The sequence below is a fragment of the Dipodomys ordii genome, unplaced genomic scaffold (assembly GCF_000151885.1).
Source record: "Dipodomys ordii isolate 6190 unplaced genomic scaffold, Dord_2.0 Scaffold79, whole genome shotgun sequence".
NCBI classification, from domain to species: domain Eukaryota; kingdom Metazoa; phylum Chordata; class Mammalia; order Rodentia; family Heteromyidae; genus Dipodomys; species Dipodomys ordii.
In genome coordinates, this window is record NW_012267295.1 from 7,384,135 (window position 1) to 7,404,254 (window position 20,120).

The 20,120-nt window shown below is 48.5% G+C and overlaps 1 protein-coding gene across 2 annotated transcripts in view; it reads left to right on the forward strand.

The window, feature by feature from the left end:
• Syn3 (synapsin III) overlaps positions 1 to 14,034 on the forward strand; it is a 375,944-nt gene extending 361,910 nt beyond the window's left edge. Inside the window, exons 10-13 of one of the 2 annotated variants that reach the window (XM_013024869.1) lie at positions 4,323 to 4,457; positions 5,702 to 5,789; positions 10,503 to 10,794; positions 13,900 to 14,034. In XM_013024869.1, coding sequence (XP_012880323.1) covers positions 4,323 to 4,457; positions 5,702 to 5,789; positions 10,503 to 10,794; positions 13,900 to 14,032 — 648 coding nt within the window. In that variant the 3' untranslated portion in view covers positions 14,033 to 14,034. The remainder of the gene's footprint in view (positions 1 to 4,322; positions 4,458 to 5,701; positions 5,790 to 10,502; positions 10,795 to 13,899) is intronic. The other variant, XM_013024868.1, reaches the window with a different exon arrangement.
• The last annotated feature ends 6,086 nt before the right edge of the window (positions 14,035 to 20,120 follow it).

Sequence of the window (20,120 nt, forward strand, 5' to 3'; positions counted from 1 at the left end):
GTCTTGGAACTGGCCTGACACACACAGCCCAGGCCTCAGGGAACGTCTGCCAATGCTCTGTCACCTGACCCCACCCTGGCCACAGTGGCAAGCCCCAAGCTTAGCAGTTCTGAACTCAGTCCCTAAGCTCTGGATGTGAAGTTAACCACTCTCCCCAACTGTCCAGCCAAGAGACAGCAAGATTCCATCCCGCTGGGCTTTGCTATTGTCCTCAGTATCCTGGCAAGTGATGTGAACTCACTTCTGGTCACCACGCAGAGATTTCATCTTTGTGTTCGTGGGCCTCAGAGGTCCTCTGGGCTGGGCCCAGGATGGATCTGAGACACAACATAGATTCAATGGACAAGGAGCCGGGCGCCAATAGTTCACACCTGTAATCCTCGCTACTCAGGAGGCTGAGATCTGAGGCTCGAGGTTCAAAGCCAGCCTAGGCAGGAAAGTCCGCCAGATTTTCATCTCAACCCCCCAGAAAACCAGAAATGGCGCTGTGGCTCAAGTGGTAGAGCGCTCACCTTGAGCTGAAGAGCTGAGGGACAGAGCCCAGACCCAGAGTTCAAGCCCCATCACCAACCAAAACAAAAAACAAAAAAAAAAAAAGAATAGAAGGAAAGATGAGGGAAATCGCACTGAAAGAGGCTGGCAGGGAGGCTGTAGCCCCGGAGACCATCCTATAACCCATGTCTCTCCCAATCCTCCTCTCCCCTCTCCTCCCAAGGTGCCCCATCTCTCCTGGCCCCATAATCCCCCTCTCTTGCCGCAGCCACACCCCAGAGCTCCCTTCTGCTCTCCCTAAAATAAATGCCCCTCTGGGTCTCAGAGTCGCGGCTGTCCCTCCCCACCCAGCCCTCCCAGCGCTTTCTTCTCAGGGCACGGGGCGGAACAGGCTGACACCGGGCCAAGACACGTGAGGGACAGCCCTGTGGCCGGCGCGCCCCAGGCGTGGGCGGCTAATGGGAAGCACATGGCCGGGGTGACCACAGGAGCCAGCCAGGCCTCCCGTCCCCGTGCCTTCCCACTCCCCAGGGACCCCGGGCACAGCCACGCCAGGTAGCTTCATGGGAGGGGGGGTGTGCAGATGGAGGGGTTACGGAGGAGGCCTCAAAGGAGGGCAAAGCCACCATGCCAGGGGTGGAGGCTGCCTTGGTAGATGGAGGGGGGCTCCCACAGGATGGGTAGCATCTATGTTTGAGATCCAGGCCTCCTCACCTGCCACTGTATACCCGAAGTCCCCCACCCCCACCCACTCATGAAGTCCCTGCTCAGCAGACAACGTGGAAGGCCAAGAACAGAACTGCCAACCTGGAAAGCCATTCCTAGAAGAGCCAGGCTCGTGGGTTCCCTGCGAGCTTCAGACCAGGGCTGGGAATGAGGCCCCTTTGCCCAATCGCCCCAGCTCCTCCCACCCCACTGGGCCTCCTCTGTGGCCTCTTCTCACCAAGATGGAAGCCAGGAGCCTGGCTTTGCCTCTCCATCATTCACCATTGAACCACTCCACTGGGGTGTCCAGCCCCGAGCTGGAAACCCAGGACCCAGAAGTGGGCAGGAGGTCAGGGACTGCTCCTCGGAGCCGGACACTGCAGAGGGCCCGCAGCCCCCTTAGGCAGCCCAGGCCCTTCCTTGTCTGTGGGGCCAGCGCCTCTTGAGCTCCCTCTACTTTCTGTCTTTGGCAGGACAAAAAGAAACCTGTGCCATGACTCCAGTTTATAAAGTCATGTTGCTTTTTTAGTATCATTATTACTATATCTTAAGTAGTTGTACAGAGGGGTTACCATTCAGCATGTCAGTTTGAGGACAACGTGTCTCACGTCAGTATCACCCCTTCTGTCCCTTGCCCCATTCCTCCCAACCCCTCCCCTCCGCTCCCCTCATCCCATAGGATACGCATTGAATATTATAACTGTGTTTCCCAATTTTAAGGCAAAAAAATAAAATAACAGTAGACTTGGAATTTTAAAAAAACATAAGAAAACAACTCCTTAAAGCTATTCCCAGAAGAGCGTAAGAGGATGTTTGTTTGTTTTTTTTTTTTCATTTTTTTCCTTCCCCTCTCAGAAGCATTATGGAGTTATTTCCCTTCTGTTTTGATTTTAGGGTGGGGCTGGAGGAGAGGGGTAGTATGTTCCTAGAATATAAATGGTATTTTTTCCCAATAAGGAAAAACAAAAGGGGAGGGGCAAGAGATCCAAAAATACCGGGTTTGTTTTTTTTTTTTAAGCCACCTCTGTGGTGAGAACAAGCGAGTGTGTGTGGAATGTTTGCTGAAGATCTGGACAGCGAGTGACATCCTCCAGGGAAGATCCTTGAACTTGTCCTCTCTGACCTGTCCAGAGATGGCATTGCTCATTGGAGGGGGGAAAAAAATGTTTCCCTGGGGAGACTTGAATGTCTACTTCCTCTGGGATTCCAGAATTCTCTATCTTAGGTTCCTTGATGTGGCTGTTTCCCTCTGCCAGGGTACGTGAGGAAAAAACCAGAACCCAATTGGGTGGGTGGAGGAGAGGGTAGGGCAGGCAGAAGGTAGGAAGGCCGGGAAGGCAGGAGCCACTGTCAGGTGCCGTTTCTAGAACCCGCTAGAATCTGTATTCCCATCCTTCAGTAGCTTCAGCTTCGCAGGAACCATGGATGCCCCAGGAGAAGTCCCAGCGGGCACCGTTAGTTTAAAGTTGATTAAACCTCTTAGTTTATAGTTGATTAAAAAAATATATGCTCATAAAGGAAAAGTGACTTGCCCAAGTCCACAGGAGGGGATGGCCCGGAAAGCCCTGCTGCCTCCTCCAGCTTCTTACCACGGATAGCTGCCCAGTGCTTAGTAAGGATTTCCCCAGTGGCGTGGCTCTTGTCATTTCTTTGGCCCTCATGATGACAAGGATAATAACAGCTGCCTCAAAACGCTCTGAGGCTAGATTTTCCACACCCAGAGCTTCGAACGGTACCCAGCACGCAGTACGCGAGCAACAAAACAGCACTTACCATCTCCCTGCAAGCGCCTCTCAGTACTCCACTCAGCAGCTAGCTACCTGTTAACGAGACCCAAGGCCAGCCTGAACCTTGCGGGCTTACATACTGGTTCTGGACATCCAGTAAGCCAGAGATGGTAGATTGGGCTGTGGGGAGGAGCTCCCCCATGGGACAGCTGCAATATAAACACGAGGTGGCTCATCGGGGCAGGTGCAGTCCTGGGGGGCTTTCTAGAGGAACAGGAACAGCTCTGCCCGACAGATGAGCAGTTTGCCAGGTAAGGTGTGGACAGAGGGAATAACAAGCTAACAGGCCTGGAGGAGAAAGAGAGACAGGGAGGCAAGCCGCCGGGGTTGATGGCGCAGGTGACATCAGGTAGAGCAGAAAAAGGAGGCAAACACAGCCATGTCTTGGGTCAGCAAAGGCTGATGCTCCTCCACTGGCTAGTGGATTCAGGAAGCCTCAGGAGAACCCCATCTCCATCTATAAAAAGGGCAGAATGGAGCCAGGCGCTGGTGGCTCACGCCTGTCATCCTAGCTACTCAGGAGGCTGAGGTCTGAGGATCACAGTTCAAAGTCAGCCCAGGCAAGAAGGTCCAGGAGACTCTTATCTCCAATGAACCACCAGAAAACCGGAAGTGATGCTGTAGCTCAAGGGGTAGAGCGCTCGCCTTGAGCTGAAGAGCGCAGGGACAGCACCTAGGCCCAGAGTTCAAGACCCATGACCGACAAAAAGAAGCAAGGGGGAGGGGCGGGCAGAATGGGAAAACCTGTCCCTCAGGTCCCCTCCCATGTAAACACTTTGTGCTTCCTGTAAGAATAGCCCAGCTTCCTGAGGAATGAGTTTCCTTCCAGGCCTGTGTTCTGCCAGGACCCCCCACCCCAGAACAAGGTCCTTCCCCTTCTGTCTTCTCTCTCAACCCCCGGCCAGTGCCAGCGCCTGTCATTTATTTTATGTGTTTATTTTATTTTTGTCCTGACCAAGTCCTCCACCTTTACTGCTTCCGGCTTTATGGAAAACCTTGACCTTGGGCCAAAGGAAGGAGAGAGAGGGAGCTGGGAAAGGAGTGGGCGGAGACTGGCTCCCCAAAGAGAAAAGTACAGAAAAGGTCAGCAAATGCTCCCCACGGGCCTGGGTCATGCTGCTATCTGCCCACGTCTGTGGGCCGAATTGAACCCAATCCAGGCAGTTGGTGTAGACAGAACTGGAGGGAACTGGACGTCTCCGGGGTCCAGTGCCAACCGGAGGTACTGGGCTGGTTTGTGTGGAGGACATCGCCATCTAGTGGTCATGACTGTCCTGAGCCCGCACTCCCGAGGGCCTGATCCTTCCTGCGTGGAAAGCCCTGCTTTCTCTCCCACAGGTGATGGACAGCTCCATGCCTCTGATTGGAGAGCACGTGGAAGAGGACAAACAGCTGATGGCCGACCTGGTTGTCTCCAAAATGAGCCAACTTCTGATGCCAGGGTGCACGGTGCCCTCCCCCCTGAGACCCTGGGTGAGCTTCTCTGGAACAAAGGGCATTGGCACAGCCCTGAGAAACGCCAGCGGGGCTGTCCTGACTGGGAGCCCCAGGGTCCAGCAGAATCCCCTGGAAAGAAAGCAAGCTGGGGGACAGATGCTGGGCCTGGCCTCATGGGTCGATTTAGGCCTTCCCTGGCTTGTCCTCCAGACCTGGGGGAAACCCCTATAGCACTGGCCTTTGGGAATCTAGCAGTTGGCATGTGTGTGCTTTCCAACCTAGGCCTAACCAGGGACTTGTGCATGGGTTACACGTACGTGTGAGAACACAATACACGCAGGCTCATTGTGCGTACCCAGGCACCAGTCAACACAGACAATTGTGTCTCCCACTTCTTCATCTCCAACCTGACACGCTTCCACAGGTGTAAGCATGTGTGTGCATGCATGCATGCACTCATGCATGCACTCACGCACACATACACACCCCAATCACCAGATCACAAGTTCCCAGCTTCCTGGGAAAGCAAACTTGTCCCTCTCCTCACCCATCTTCCTCACAGAAGTTTGTCTCTGTTAATAGACATCAGAATAATGGTTCCATTTGAGGGGATTGCTGCAAGGGAGGGCAGCAGGGCAGCCACAGCGATGATTATTTCGGCCTCTGTGTCGCTAAGCTACGACCCCACTAAACTGGTGTGAAAAGCTACCATGCACACTTAAGAACCATGAACCATCTGTGAGTTTCTTGTCTGCGGTGTAAAAGTCTTTACAAAACCTGTTTTCTGGGGCTGGGAAGGTAGCTCAGTGGTAGAGCGTTTGCCTTGCATGCATGACACCCTGGGTTCGATTCCTCAGCACCACATTAAAAAAAAAAAAACCGAAGTGGCGCTGTGGCTCAAGTGGTAGAGCACTAACCTTGAGCTGAAGAGCTGAGGGACGGTGCCCAGGCCCAGAGTTCAGGCCCCATGACCGGACCCAAAAAAAAAAACCTGTTTTCCAAGCTGGGCCCTGGTGGCTCATGCCCGTAATCCTAGCAACTCAGGAGGCTGAGATCTGAGGCTCCCGGTTCAAAGCCAGCCCAGGCAGGACACTCTTATCTCTATATTAACCACCAGAAAGCCAGAAGTGGAGCTGTGGCTCAACATAGTAGAGTGCTAGCCTTGAGCGCTAAAGTTCAGGGATAGCACCCTGAGTTCAAGCCCTATGACCCACCAAAAAGAAAAGAAAAGAAAAATCTCCAGCTTCCACCCCCCCCCCTCTCTCTCTCTCTTGTTCCAGGCTCCGCAGATGAAACCTGCGAAATCCCCTGGGCAAAGCCAGTTGGGGCCTCAGCTGGGGCAGCCCCAGCCACGCCCCCCTCCACAAGGTAAGAGCCAGGCCAGCCCTGGAGGAAGCCTTTAGGATTGAGGTGCGTGGAAGGGCCTACCTGTGACTTCTAGGACTGAAAGGCACTGACAAGCCCACATCTGATCTCTGGAAGGTCTGAGGTACACTGAAGGAGCCACATGTGCTAGACTCTTTGCTGGTGGCACCCTCCCCCCTCATCCGTAGAGCTCCACCCTGGCACGCCCCTCTTCCTGGAAGTTGGAGTATTACCCAGGGAGACACAAGAAGATGGCAGGTTTACAAGTCTGGCTTTTCAGACCTTCTAGAACAGGTTTATTTCTGGCCTGTACTGGTGCCTGGTTATAGATTTGTGAGTGTGTGTGTGTGTGTGTGCAAGCGTGTGCACGCACATGCAAGGCGGTGGGGGGGGGAGAAGAAGTAGTAGTGGTGTGGTGGTGATGTTTCAGTCAGACCCTGGCCTTTCTAGCTATGCTTACTAAAGCAACAAGTGCATTGCTTCTTGGAGAAAATGGGTCTTGGAGACCAGATGACTTCCTGTCCTACAGGTCTAGGTAAAATTCCCCTCTCTCTTTCCCTTCTCCTTCCTTCTCCCTGCCTTCCTGCCTTCTTTCTTTCCATTCCTCCTTCCTTCTTTCCTTTCCCCATTATAGATTTTGTTACCTGGTAATACATAGATATCTATATGTGTGTGTTAACTATTAAATGTATTATTTTATATTGGTATACTTTTTCACATGAACTTGAGGTTATTGTTTTCTTCCAATATGCTCCAAAATAATATTCAGGAGTATCAAAATTACATTCAGTCCTGGACTAAAAAAAAAATGATTGCATTTGTCAAAATCCTGGCCTAGATGACCTCTCACCTCTGTAGACAAATAGTCTTCTCAGAATGTAATAACTTGTTCACAATTGCATTCATTCCAGAGGCCAGAGGCCACTGCCCCCACCCTTTGTTGCAAGGTCTTGCTCATGTCCGTTTCTTCATCCTGCAGTTCTTCTCTTACTCTCCATACTGACAAATCCCCCTCGCTTAACTCTTCCGATCCGTTTGCAGTGAAACATAATGCTTCACGAACACTACCTGCCATTACCATTCAACAGGCTTTCCCCTCTGCCTCTCCTGTGTAGTTTCTTCTTCCTGGAAAAGCAGGAAGTATTTCAGGAAAAGGAAGCTTGTGTAATTGTATCGAGTATGTGCTGGGCTTTCCATGGCCGTCAAGACATTCCTAACATATTCAGCTTAAAAGAGGAAAGTTTCATTGTGGCTCATGGCTTCCTTAGTGGACAGCCACTCGACCCCATTGCTTTGGGCCTGTGGTAGCAACACGTTCATGGTGGGAACATGAGGTGGAAGAAAACTGTTTACCCTGTGCAGAGACTGACAGAGCAGAAGGGAGGGGGGAGGGAGGGGAGAAAGGGAGGACGCAGGGGAGAGAACAGAAGAGAGAGATTGGAGACAGAACATGAATATGTAAGCAAATGTGAACAAGAATGTGTGTGAAGAGAGCGAGAAAGCAATTAGCAAGAGGTATGACACAGGGACAGTGCTGAGAAGGTATAAGTTCTTACATATTGTTCATTATTTGGTAAATTACTAGTATATCTTACTAACAATTCTAATAGACGTTCTAGTAGTCCTATTATGGGGCTTGTTCTTTCCTGTTATTAATGATCTTTGTAACCAGCAGCTTCTTCCCCTCCTGCCTGGCAGTTATCCTACAGTTATAAATGGCCCCAAACGACTTTATTCATCCCCCTACCAGGCTCCTGGCTTGTCTGGGCCCTGCCCCCTCTCCCCTAGCTCTCTGCCCAGGACTGACTTTAAAAACACTTCAGAGCAGAGGCCCTTTAAAACAGAGAGCCACTGTATTCGGGTTTCCTCTCTGGCACACAGTAAAACCATGCTTGATAAAGAGATATTATTTTAAGGAGCATGTGGCTACACACACGCTGAGTGAGCTGAAAAATAATCAACTTAAAACCAGTTAAGGTAATTAATGAGGTGGATTAACATTCAGATTAAAAATAACAAGACTCATTGAACAAAATGACAACATTATCAGCCATTTCTCCAAACAAACAAGGGTATAGTGTTGCTTTGTTTTATACTCACTGTTGGTTTTCTTTTTTTTCTTCTTCTTTTTTTTCTTTTTTATTTCTTTGTGCCCATCCTGAGGTGAGAATTCAGGGCCTTGGCGCTGTCCCTGAGCTTTTTTGCTCCAGGCTAGTACTCTACCACTAGAGCCATAGCCCCATTTCTGGCTTTTTTTGGGGGGGTGGGGGTAGTTTATTGGTGATAAAAGTCTGACAGACTTTCCTGCCCAGGATGGCTTTGAACCACAATCCTCAGATCTCAGCCTCCTAACTAGCTAAGATGATAGATGTAAGAACTCGGCTCACTGTTCATTTTCAAACTCCGTGAAAGTCAAGTTCTCTTTCAATAAACTTCAGCCTTTTTTTTTTAGCATATATCTTGTGCTTAGGCAAATATATTCTAAATATGTTATGGTGGTTTTTTTTAAAAAAAAATTGTGCTCAAATAAAGAAATACCGAATTGTTTTCTTTTCCAAAAGGTTGTAAGAAATGACTACAGTGACTCTGAATGGATCACAAGGGGAAAATATAGACTCAAGAAATAATGAATTATTGAATGAATACTTGGGTTTTCTTAAATATTGTGAACCCATGGGCAAGGAGGGAGGGGAGCTTAAGATAAAACTAGATGTTTCCTTTGACCTGTAGTGGGTTTAAAAAATAAAAATGTAGCCAGGCGCCAGTGGCTCACTCCTGTAATCCTAGCTACTCAGGAGGCTGAGATCTGAGGATCATGGTTCCAGCCCAGGCAGGAAAATCCATGAGACTATTATCTCCAGTAAAGCACCAGAAAACCGGAAGTGGTGCTGTGGCTTAAGTGGCAGAGCACTAGCCTTGAGCTGAAGAGCTGAGGGACAGCACCCAGGCTCAGAGTTCAAGCCCCACAACCAACAAGAAAGAAAAAGGAAACAAAAATGTAACCAGAATTTAAAAAGTCAGGACCATTTTTCAATCGGGAACTTGGCCTGATGCTCAAGCCTGTAATCCAAGCTGTGTGGGAGCTGAGATCAGGAAGGCTGTAGTTTGAGGCCAGCCCAGGCCTCTTCAAAAGTGATGGAAGGGCCCTGCGGTACACACCTGTCATTCTAGTTATGTGGGCAGCTAAGAGAGAGAGAGAGAATCATGGTTCCAGGCCTGCTCAGGTAAAAAATAAACAGCAAACAAAGAAAAACTTTGAAACTCCCTCTCAACAGAAGAAGCTGGGAGTGTGTGATGGTATGGACCGTCAGCCCAGCTATGATGGGAAGAACAAAATAGGCAGATCACAGTCCAGGCACAGGCCGAAGCACAAAGTGAGGCCTGACTCACGAGGAACTCTTTGGTTGGAGGTATGACTCAGTGATAGTGTCTATACAGCAGTTTGGCTTGGGGGGATGGGCAGGGAGGGTGGGGAGACAAAACAAACTCTTGCTCAAACATCTCAATTTTATTTTAAGCCTGCTACCTCTTCCTCTTGGTCAATTTCCACAAAAGTAAGGGACAATTGTCTTTACTAGCTTGTGTGCAAAAAAGAATCCACCAATTTAACAATTATGAGCCTCATCGCTCAAAGCCTTAGTATCTCCCGGGAACTGACAGGAAATGCAGAATCATAGATCCTGACTACCTTGATAATGAAGTACCACAGACCTAGGGCCTTAAAGCCACACAGGTTTCTCTTCACATGGTTCTAGAGGCTGGGAATATGAGATCAGGGTACATCGGGGTGGGGTTCTGGATGGCTTCTTCCCTTTAGCTTGCAGCCTCCTTTCCCTCCATGTATAGACACACACACACACACACACACACACACACACACTGCCTCTTTGGATCAGGACTGCAGCCTTTTGGATCAGAGCCTCACCTCTATCCCCTCCAACCTCAGTCATTTCACTTAAAGACTGGGTGCCAGTGGCTCACACCTATAATCCTAGCTACCCAGGAGGCTGAGATCTGAGGATTGCAATTCAAAGCCAGCCCAGGCAGGAAAGTCCATGAGACTCTTATCTCCGATTAACCACTAGAAAACTGGAAGTGGCGCTGTGGCTCAAGTTGTAGAGCGCTAGCCTTCAGCAAAAAGCTCAGCAGAGGCATTTCCCAGGCCCTGAGTTCAAACTCCATGACCAACCAAAAAAAAAAAAAAAGACCCTCTCTCAAATACAGTTGCTTTGAGGGTTAGGGCTTCCATGTATGAACCTGGGTCAAGGTGGAAACAATTCAGTCCTTCACACCACCCCAGACCTCTTGTACCACACCTCCCACAGTGATCCCTGTTCATGCCAGTGTATGAAGCCCTTCTCTCTAGGCTCCAGCCTTCTGGTCTTTTTTGTAGCCATCGATATATCTGTGCCCAAATGGAATAAACCCGTGTCCAGTCTCCTCCTAAACTGCTTTTCTGGAGATATAGAGTGAACACAGATCATCAACATCAACAGCATCTGGTGCCCTTAATATCATTCTTCCATCTCTAGGCAGTGACCAGAGCATGACCCATCATCCTCGTGTGTGTTAATATTTCCAATCACTTCCCTGCAATGGGCACTTACGCTATTTCACACTACAGTGAGCATCTGTGAAGCCACGGTTATTTGTCCCAGCCGTCTTTATCCTAAGAACAAAGTTGAATGTATCTTTTTCTTCTCTTTTGGCTTCTAGGGGGCCCTCGTCAAGCTCAGTCTCCTCAGCCACCCAGATCTAGAAGCCCCTCCCAGCAGAGGCTCTCCCCACAGGGCCAGCAGCCTGTGAGCCCCCAGGCTGGATCTCCTCAGCAGCAAAGGTCCCCTGGCTCTCCACAGTTATCTCGGGCCTCGGGTGGTAGCTCTCCAAACCAGGCCTCCAAGCCAGGCACCAACCTCGGCTCACAACCCCGGCCCCATGTGCAAGGCCGCAGCACCTCCCAGCAGGGTGAGGAGCCCCAGAAACCAGCACCACCACATCCCCATCTCAAGTAAGTGTTTGGGAATTAGCGGATTGGGAATGAGCAGGGCTGGGCTGATCTGAGACAAAGGAAGACCCAGTAGGCCAGGGCCAGAAACAGGTCTTGAAGATAGCTTATGTGTGGCAGGGCCCAGGAAGGTGAGTGTCCAGATTACTCCCCACCATGGCTTTCTATTGATGCATGCATCCGTTAGTACTTGCTGTATAACAAAGCACCCCCAAAACTTAGTGGCTTAAAGAAAAATGCAGCTACTTTCTTGGTTCACAATGTTTTGATTTGGCAATTGAGTTCAGTTCATCTAGAAGGTTCTATAGAGCCAGGTTCTATTCAGTGTGTTTGCAGAGATGCTAGAGTAAACATGATGCACCCAGCTAGATTTGAATTTCAGACAATTTTGAGTATCATATTACACACTTTAAAAGGTGGTTCTATTTTTTTCTTTCTGAAACTTAAATTCAATTGGGTCCACTTCAACTAATCCACTGGAGGTAGAAATTTGATCCACAGTTGATAATCATGAACATCTCCCTTCATAGTTTCAGTTCTCACTGCAGAGAAAATACCTGATGGATCAAGGGATACATGCATTTTTAACTTGATAGGCTGGTCTTGTAGCATATGGATTCACAGCACGCTCTAGAGTTGGCATGCCTGGGTTTGAGTCTCCACTCTACCATTTCACAGCTGTGTGGCCTGAGACCGGTTGCCTAACCCCTTTTTACCTCCGTGTTCTCATGTGGAATGGGAACAGCAAACCTATTGGGGCTATTCTGAGAGTAACATGAGTTTGCACATAGCCAGTGCTCTGAAGACTGACACCACGCAAGTATACATGTACCCTCTGTCCCCGTGTGCAAAGGCTAGCCTAGACAATCTCACCATGGACTTCAGCCAGGTTTGGACACTGACCTTAGTAATCTAGCTAACATGAAAATCTCAGAGTTTCAAAATACCTTCAGTTTTGTTTCACTGCATGGGGATGGAACCCAGGGTCTTGTGCATGTAACAAAACACCACAGAGCTACACTCAGCCATAGAGCATAACTTTACATAGTTCGAGTCAGCAGATAATTTACCAAATACCCATGTGATAGTCTGTCCTGGGGAAGACTCCATTAAGAGAAATAAGCAAGACATAAGAGAAAGTCTTTGCATTTGAAAAGGATTTGTGCATAGGGCTCTTCATTTTTTGCTAGTATCATTCAAGCGTACAAGGAGCTTCATTCTGACATATCCATCAATGCGTCCAACATACCCTGATCAGACTCTACCCCTGCATCACCCATCCCCACTCACTTCCCCCTTCTCTTTCCAAATCAGTCTTAACAGTCTCCACTGTTCACACCTGAACACGAACTATTTGACCGTATTTACCACCACCATCCTACATTTACCCTCTCCCTTTGCCCTTCCCCTCCTCCACCACAGATCTTTTTTTTTTGGGGGGGGGTCGGTCCTGGGGCTTGAACTCAGGGCCTAGGCAATGTCTCTGAGATTCTTTTTTTTTTTGTACTCTTAAGGTCTCAGACTTACTGCCTGAGCAAATTAAGAGAATAAATTACTCTTTCTCTGTCTCTGTCTCTCTCTCTCCCCCCAGTTATCTATCCATCTTTCTATGTCTTTTTCATTTATCTATCTCTATGTGTATATAATAGAGGTTTATGTACATGCATATGAATATATGTTCATATAATGGCATTCTTGTAAAATGCATATAATCTATATAAAGATGAATGCATGCACACCTAGTGATAAATATGTTAGTATGATTGCATGATTTTTACAGTTTCTACTAGGTCATTTTCTTTGGATTACACTGAAACAGCTAATTCAACATACAAGGGAAATGAGAGGAACTTGCAAATCAGTTTAGCCTCCAATTTTTTTGCATACTTGACGTATTTTTTTATTTATGCACAGCATATTGTTACAGGTAATTTTCCAATGTGTCACAATAATGCAATGACGACAACAACGAAGGCAATGATATTTCTTCTGGCAAGATGCCTATTGAAACTTTTGTATTTGTTCTAAGTATTCTTTATTTTAATCTTCACTACTGCTGTGATTTAAGTATTTCATTACCCCCACTTTATGAGTGAGCAAACTGAGGCTTTTAGAATTTATTTTCCAAACTTATACAACTAAGTTTAGGTTTCTGGACACAAAGTCCCCACTGATCTTCTTAACGTGTGGCTCAGCCTCTGTCTGTCCTCTCCCCTGGACGGTGAGGGCCTGACTCTCAGCCCTTTCCACACCTGGCACCAGGCACTAGGCCTGGCACAGAGGAAACAGCAAGGAGGGGCTGCTTCCTGGCTCTGGCAAAGCAGAGAAAATAGCACACTGCTGTTCACACAGCTGGCACCATGGCAGTTCCAAAATTAAGAAAAAGCATCAGTTAAAAGCGGGGGGGGGGGCTTCAAGAAAGGCCAGGATTGAAAGCCTGCATGTCCAAGCAAGAAGAGGCCCTGGAATTACAGATGAGGCAAAAGACAGAAGTCCCTGGCTTAAGACCCTAGAGGTCCAGGGACAAAGATCTCCTGATTCCCTCATGAGTGCTGAAAGCTACAGTGGGAGAAACTGTAACTTGTGTGTATCTAGCACACGGTAGTTGTCGCCACAGGTTTGTACACACAAGCAGGAGGAAGATCAGGCTGCCTCAGTTGCTGGGATGGCAGGAAGAATAGGAGCTGGACTTGTTCACCCACTTTAAGGCTCCATGTCTGCCCTTGGAAAATGAAAATGCCAAGTCTGGGCAGTGTGTCGCATGCTGTAATCCCAGCCACTGAGGAGGAGAAAATAGGAGAATCACAATCCAAGGCCCACCCAGGCAAAAGAGCAAGACCCTATCTGAAAGGTAACTAAGGCAAAAAAGGTTAGAGGTATGGTTCAAATGATAGAGCCCCTTCCTAGAAAGCACAAGACCCCCCGACCCCAAAAAGACCAGGGTAACAAATACCTGTGCTGATGATGCACTCGGAGTTCCTGATGCCCATTGCGTAAGCACTACAGCCTGCATTCTGGTCCCACTGTTGTTCTGATCGATGGCTGGCTCAGCTGCCTGGCCCTGGACTCATTTCCTGGAAGCCTCAGCCTCCTGTCTTTCTATTGCAGCAAATCCCAGTCATTGACCAACAGCCTGGGCACATCAGATGCCACCCAGCGTGGGGCTCCGAGTGAAGATGAGGCCAAGGCCGAGACCATTCGCAACCTGAGGAAGTCCTTTGCCAGCCTGTTCTCTGACTAGTCCTGCTCAGGCCGGTGAAGGCAGGAGAGCAGGAGACTCTCCCCTCACTCCTGCCTCCTCTTTGGCCTCGGCTCCTGGCAGGAACAGATGGAGGGCCAGGGAACATACATCCTAAACACCCTGGACCCACGATGCGATCATCCATGTGTGCCCATTCTCCATTGCTGTGGCATTGAGATGCTATCTGCCTTCACCAGTGAGCCCCGGAGAACATCTAGGCCCCTCAACACAGACCTTCCAGAGAGAACGGGCAACACCCCGCCTACCCACCATGCCTGCTCCCCACCCCGATGCCAAGTGACATGTCCTCGCGCCTGCTGTTCACATTCTTGTTTTTGCTTGCCTTTGAGCCTTCTCTTCGGGGCCTTCCTTTGGGGGCCTCCTTTCCTTCACACCCCCCTCCACCAAATGCAGACGCTGTCATTGGACCTCAGCAACCTAGGAGGCGAATATTTTTTGAAGTGTTTTTCCGCAACCAAGAGAAAAGTGCATCCTGGGAATCTACCCTCCCACCCACCCCCACTCCCCCCACCGAGACTCGCCCTTGGACAGAGCAGGCAGGAGCCTCATCCCACTGGCCCCATGGGATCTTGGAGTCAAGAGGAAGAAGCCAGTTCTGGTGACAAGTAGGCTGTTTCCTGTGGTCTGCATACTACAGGACTTATGTCAAAGGCTTTCCAAATTTCTCCTGGCAAGACATTGCTCTCACTTTGTTTTACCCTCACTTCTTTGACTAAGCAAGGTAACTGCAGAGCTGAGAAGAAAAAAAAAAAGTCATCCTGATTCCCTGCCTGGTGTTCTTACCCCTACACCAGCTGCCTCTTGGGGGTCAGTGAAGTCCAGGGGTGCCCCCACATCATGAAGCACCTGGTGCTAGAAACATTGTCGGTGCCAGAAGCAGCCTCATGGTCCTGAGAAGAGCCCAGAACGTTAGAAGCTGGCCGTACTCTCCCCCCCCCCAAAGCCATTTGGCAACGTGATGTGTCTGAGGCACGGAAAGGAGAGGAAAACTGGAAGCAGCTTCCAGTTACACCTAGGTGCCGTTACCGGCTGGTGGATTCAGGTTCGCAAGCATATAGAAGCCATCAGTGTCCTTTTGGCTCTCCCAATCCAGATTAGAGACCTTAGCAAAATCCACTTTCCATATGGCTTTCCAACTGGCTATTGGCTAAGTCCTGGCTCAATAGCAGAAGTGCTAGCTTTGCATTTGGCTGTCGAAGACCCACTTGGGTGTGAGAGTCATTCTCTTTTTTCTTGCCTTCCTCCTGCCTTCATGATCAAGTCCATGAGAGCAAGAGACCCAGAGTTTAGAAGTCCTCTTTCTCCTCTTGTGTAGGACCCCTGGTTTGGGCTCAGTAATAAACAGCAGCTCTGGCATAAGAAAGATCAGATAGGTCCACCGACTAGGGAACACTAGAAGCCATAACTAGACAACTGGGTACTGGCCAACTCGGGCCTGTTGACACCAACTAGAACAGCAACAATGCAATGGCCGTGGTGTGGGAGGAAGGGGAGCTGGTGAGGACCTGCCTGGTACTCACCTGCTTTGTTCTGTGTCCATGTAATGTTGAGGCCAGTGTCTTTAGACATTGGAATATCTAGCCGCACTCTGCCCACATCTCCCTCTTTTTTCCATTGTAGGGTTCCATAAATGATTGTGAGGCCTAAGTTCCCTCACTTCCTATTTTCTGTCCCTTGTCCCTGGAAACAACTAAGTATTCAAATCTCTCCATAACTGCTGGTAGCACAGACTCTGTTATCCTGTCTTTCTATTGCAGCAAATCCTAACATTCTGGTTTTATAGCCACGTACAGGTACATCCACATCCATCACAGAATGCTAGCTTTCAGCAAGCACCTTTAAATGATTTCCCACGGGTCCATACATGAGGCCAAGAATGTATCGGTGCAGGGAGACTGGGTGTCCCCCACATGGACTGTTTGCTCCCATACACTAGCACATTCCTTCCAAAAATATAACCGTTAATGCCTGTGACATTTGGAGATGGGAAAGGGTGAAAGAAAGGGGAGCGGAGACATTGTGTATAGATTGTAAAGGTTATATTTGTTGTTTTGGCTTTGTTTTACAACACTGGCCCCCAAGAAAGGCTCAGATTTTCCCTCCAAGCTGACCTAGTGAAGCCGAGACACAAACAAAGCCTCATTCAATCTGCAACACAATGAGTAGGGCCTTGAAAACTCCAGCCTATGAGGAACGCTCTGCCAGCCAGAGAAAGCTGCCTCCAGAGATAAATGATGCTGTCCCCCTCTTAAAAGTGAAATTCAGGGCCCTGGCAGATACACATCCTTTCTCACCCCTTGGTTCCCTTTCTAAGTACACCCTGCCCGTGCCTCAGACCCTACTGAGAGGGCAGTTCATTCCTTCCCCCGCCCCAAGGGTCAGCAAGGCCACTGGGATAACAGCCAATACCAGAATGCTTAGGCAGGAGGACCGTGAGTTCAAAGCCAGCCAACTAGCCAAGTAGAAACCCGTCTCGAAGAAAAACAAAAATAATTTGAAGAGTGGTTTTCACCCACACAGCAACGCTGCAGCAGCAAACTCGTGTTCTGAGCCTCCACTGCCTTCCAGAAGTTCTGGTCCGAGTTTCCCCCAGGAGATAGGGAAAGGAAGCGAGGTGGGGTGGTGTCTAAGCATAAGCCCCAAGACTAAAGTGCAGAATGCACACTGCTTGGCGCAAGCAAGGTGTTCGTGGCATGTGTTAAGCTGGCCTTCCTAGAACTGGGAAATTAATAAAAACATCAGGTATTAAGGTGGAAGCAAAAGGTCTATCATTCTAAGGAAGTCACTGGCCTAGAAACAACCAAACCAAGATGAGACAATAGAGAAAAGACTCATAGGAAATGGCGCTGTGGCTCAAGTGGTAGAGCACTCGCCTTGAGCTGAAGAGCTGAGGGACAGCGCCCAGGCCCAGAGTTCAAGCCCCATAAGAGACAAAACAAAAAACAAAAAAAACTATCGGGTAGAGAAAAGACATGGCATGTTTTTTTCCACCTCAAAAAGACCTGATTGAACTGGAAGAGGGGAAGGGGCAAGCACAGTGTGCCCAGGAGACTGGCCCCGTGGAAGCAGGGGACCACAGGGCTGCCACAGCCAGGGGCCAGGGAGAATTGTCATGGTCAGGGTGGCCAGAGGAAGCGCAGGGAACAGTCTGGGACCAGGGGAACGGAGCTTGTCCAGGACAGGAAGCAGCCTTCTTCTTGCGCTCCGTACCAAACAGCAGAGCCTTGAAAACAACCTTGGCTGGGCACTGTGGCGGCGCACGCAGTGTGAGCCGGGCCAGTGGCGGCAGCAGGCCGGGCTCTTGTGCGCCTTTTAGCTTCCTCAGCAGCGTGGTGGCATGTCGTTTTGTGTCTGGAATGGGTGAAAGGATGCGGTTCGTCACGGGCTAGCTGGTGGAGGCAGCCTGGCAGAACCCCTGGTCACTTTTGTCATGGAGGATTTGCCCTATTCAAGGCCTGAGTCTTTGCATCTATCCCTGTTTATCTTAAGAGCCAAGATGGCTGGTTGTAGCCCCACTAGCAAGTGTCAATAGCTGTCCCAGGACCCTGAGTGGCACCCAGATTAAATTAAGGGTCCAAGAGTAGTATTTATAGACTCCAATAGGAGGTGGCTCTTTTGGCTTGCAGTCAAATTAGAAGGTTAGATCACAAACAAGCCAAATCAGTCCATTTATCCAGCACGGGGCAGCAAGGACACAGAAGCTCCCTTGTTTCCACAGACAGCACACACAGTCCAAAGAAATGAGATGTGGACATTTGGGCCTTGTATTCTCCCTTCAATGGAGACACCAAGAGGAAAGACTAGAATAGCTGGGGAAGGTTTCAAATCTGTGAGTCATTCTTTGAAGGAAACTAAATCTAAAACTAAGCATAATCCTTACAGTTCTAAGTAGTTTTCATTATTTTTATTCCCTATCAGTCCTCCAAATTTTAATATCCCCTTCTAAACACTATGTCAAGTGTCTGTCCTTCATAGTCTTACAGTGAGTCTACAGCAGAAGCAAGGTGGCTCTTCCTTGCCCACTCAACTAACACTGAGCCTGTTTTGCTATAGAACCCTGCAAGCAAGTGCTACAGTCTCTTGGGAAGTCCTGGGAGATACTGCAGTTAAAATCCATCCTGATGTGACTGATCTAGTCCATTGCCTAGTATATAACCTTGCCAAGACCAAGTCTCAGCAGTTGGAAAGCAACAAGGGTCAGGTCACAACTCAACAGTTTGAACACAGGAAATTACAGTGACCTAAGCTGGAAAGAGAGGGCACTTAGAATGACTTCAGTATCATCACGCCAAACAGAGACTTGTCATTTATAAATAAGGGGTGGGAGAGGGAAACAAGTCCATGAATGAAAGTAATTAAGAGGAAATGAAGAACTCAAGGATCCAAGTTAGCAACACCAAGCTGGCACCCTGGGCTCTCAGCTCCATTCCAGTACCCAGAAGGGCCATCACACATTGTACAGCGAGAGTTTTCATTCACTACCCAGCAACAGTACATAGAACACCAAACTGGTCTGATGGCAAAAATGGAGGATTTTACAAGCTTACAACTATAAATTTTGCTAGGCAAAAATGGAGGATTTTACAAGCTTACAACTATAAATTTTGCTAGTAAAGAGGAAATGCTTGGAGGGTGGTTTTAAGAATTTGTAATAGTTGGGCTGGGAAGGTGGCTCAGTGGTAGAGCGCTTGCCTTGCATGCATGAGGCCCTGGGTTCGATTCCTCAGCACCACATAAGCAGAAAAAAAAAGCCGGAAGTGGAGCTATGGCTCAAGTGGTGGAGCGCTAGCCTTGAGCTGAAGAGCTGAGGGACAGCGCCCAGGCCGAGTTGAGGCCCACGACCAGACCCACCAAAAAAAAAAACAAAAAAACTTGAGAGGTGCCCAAATTTAGGTTTAGGGCACATTGCCAATATCCTAAATGAAGAGGGATTTGTAACATCCACCAGTAAGTCTTCGGTGAGGCTAGAAAGCAACCCTGTATCATTGACACCAGCATTATCAGGGATATATGGAGGACCCTCTTGAGAAATGAGTATGTTCTGAAAATCAACTGTTTTGTGGGACCTGGTGCTTCTGGTCATCTCTACAACCACACATACACACACACAAATGATTATACAGTGCAACTTACAAGACCACAAAGAGATGTGTTGGAAAAGCTAAATATATTTGGATCCATCAAATCTTCAGGGTGACCCTTTTAGCCAAACTCAAACAAAGCCATCTAGAATCTGGTGGATGTTTGAGAAAGCTATCCTGAAGCTCAGATATTATACAATACCACACAAAATATCCACAGCACCAATCCTAACTATGAAGGTGACATGGAGCCTGTAATCCTAGCTACTCAGGAGGCTGAGATTGGAGGATCACGGTTCAAAGCCAGCCCAGGCAGGAAAGTCCGTGAGACTCTTATCTCCGATAAACCACCAGAAAAACCGGAAGTGGCGCTGTAGCTCAAGTGGTAAAGCACTCGCCTTGAGCTGAAGAGCTGAGGGACAGCACCCAGGCCCAGAGTTCAAGCCCCACAACCGACCAAAACAAAAAAAGGTGACATGGCTTGGAGGATATCCTACCAACTGAATCTCTTCACTGTGATGGAAACAATTCACATGTGTAGCAAAAACATGAAATTCACATGTAAATAGGACTCCAAATATTCTTGCAGGACATAACATTCCAAGCCATTTCTTTATATGCAAAACAGATTTTTTTTTAAAAAGTGGGAAGACATTGGCAATATTCCTAAGTATTTTCTGCAGATGCAAATACTGTTTTATTCCTGTGTTGTGATTTGGATTTTAAGTTTCTGTCACAATAGCATGTTTCAATAGTTATTTGTGTAGGTCATTTGTGTTTGGCCTTTTAGTTGTAGAAAATAAAAAATGTTGAATTTGGAGTATTTTAAGTCTTGGTAAACTGCTCTTCCAATAAAAAGAAGGCTCTTTGCACCCACAAGAGCTGCCGAGGAAAGGGAGGGCACATCCAACCCAGGCTCAACCCAACTAGCTCTGCTTTTATTGATTTTACTTAAAAAAAAAAAATGAGACACTCCCAATGATAAA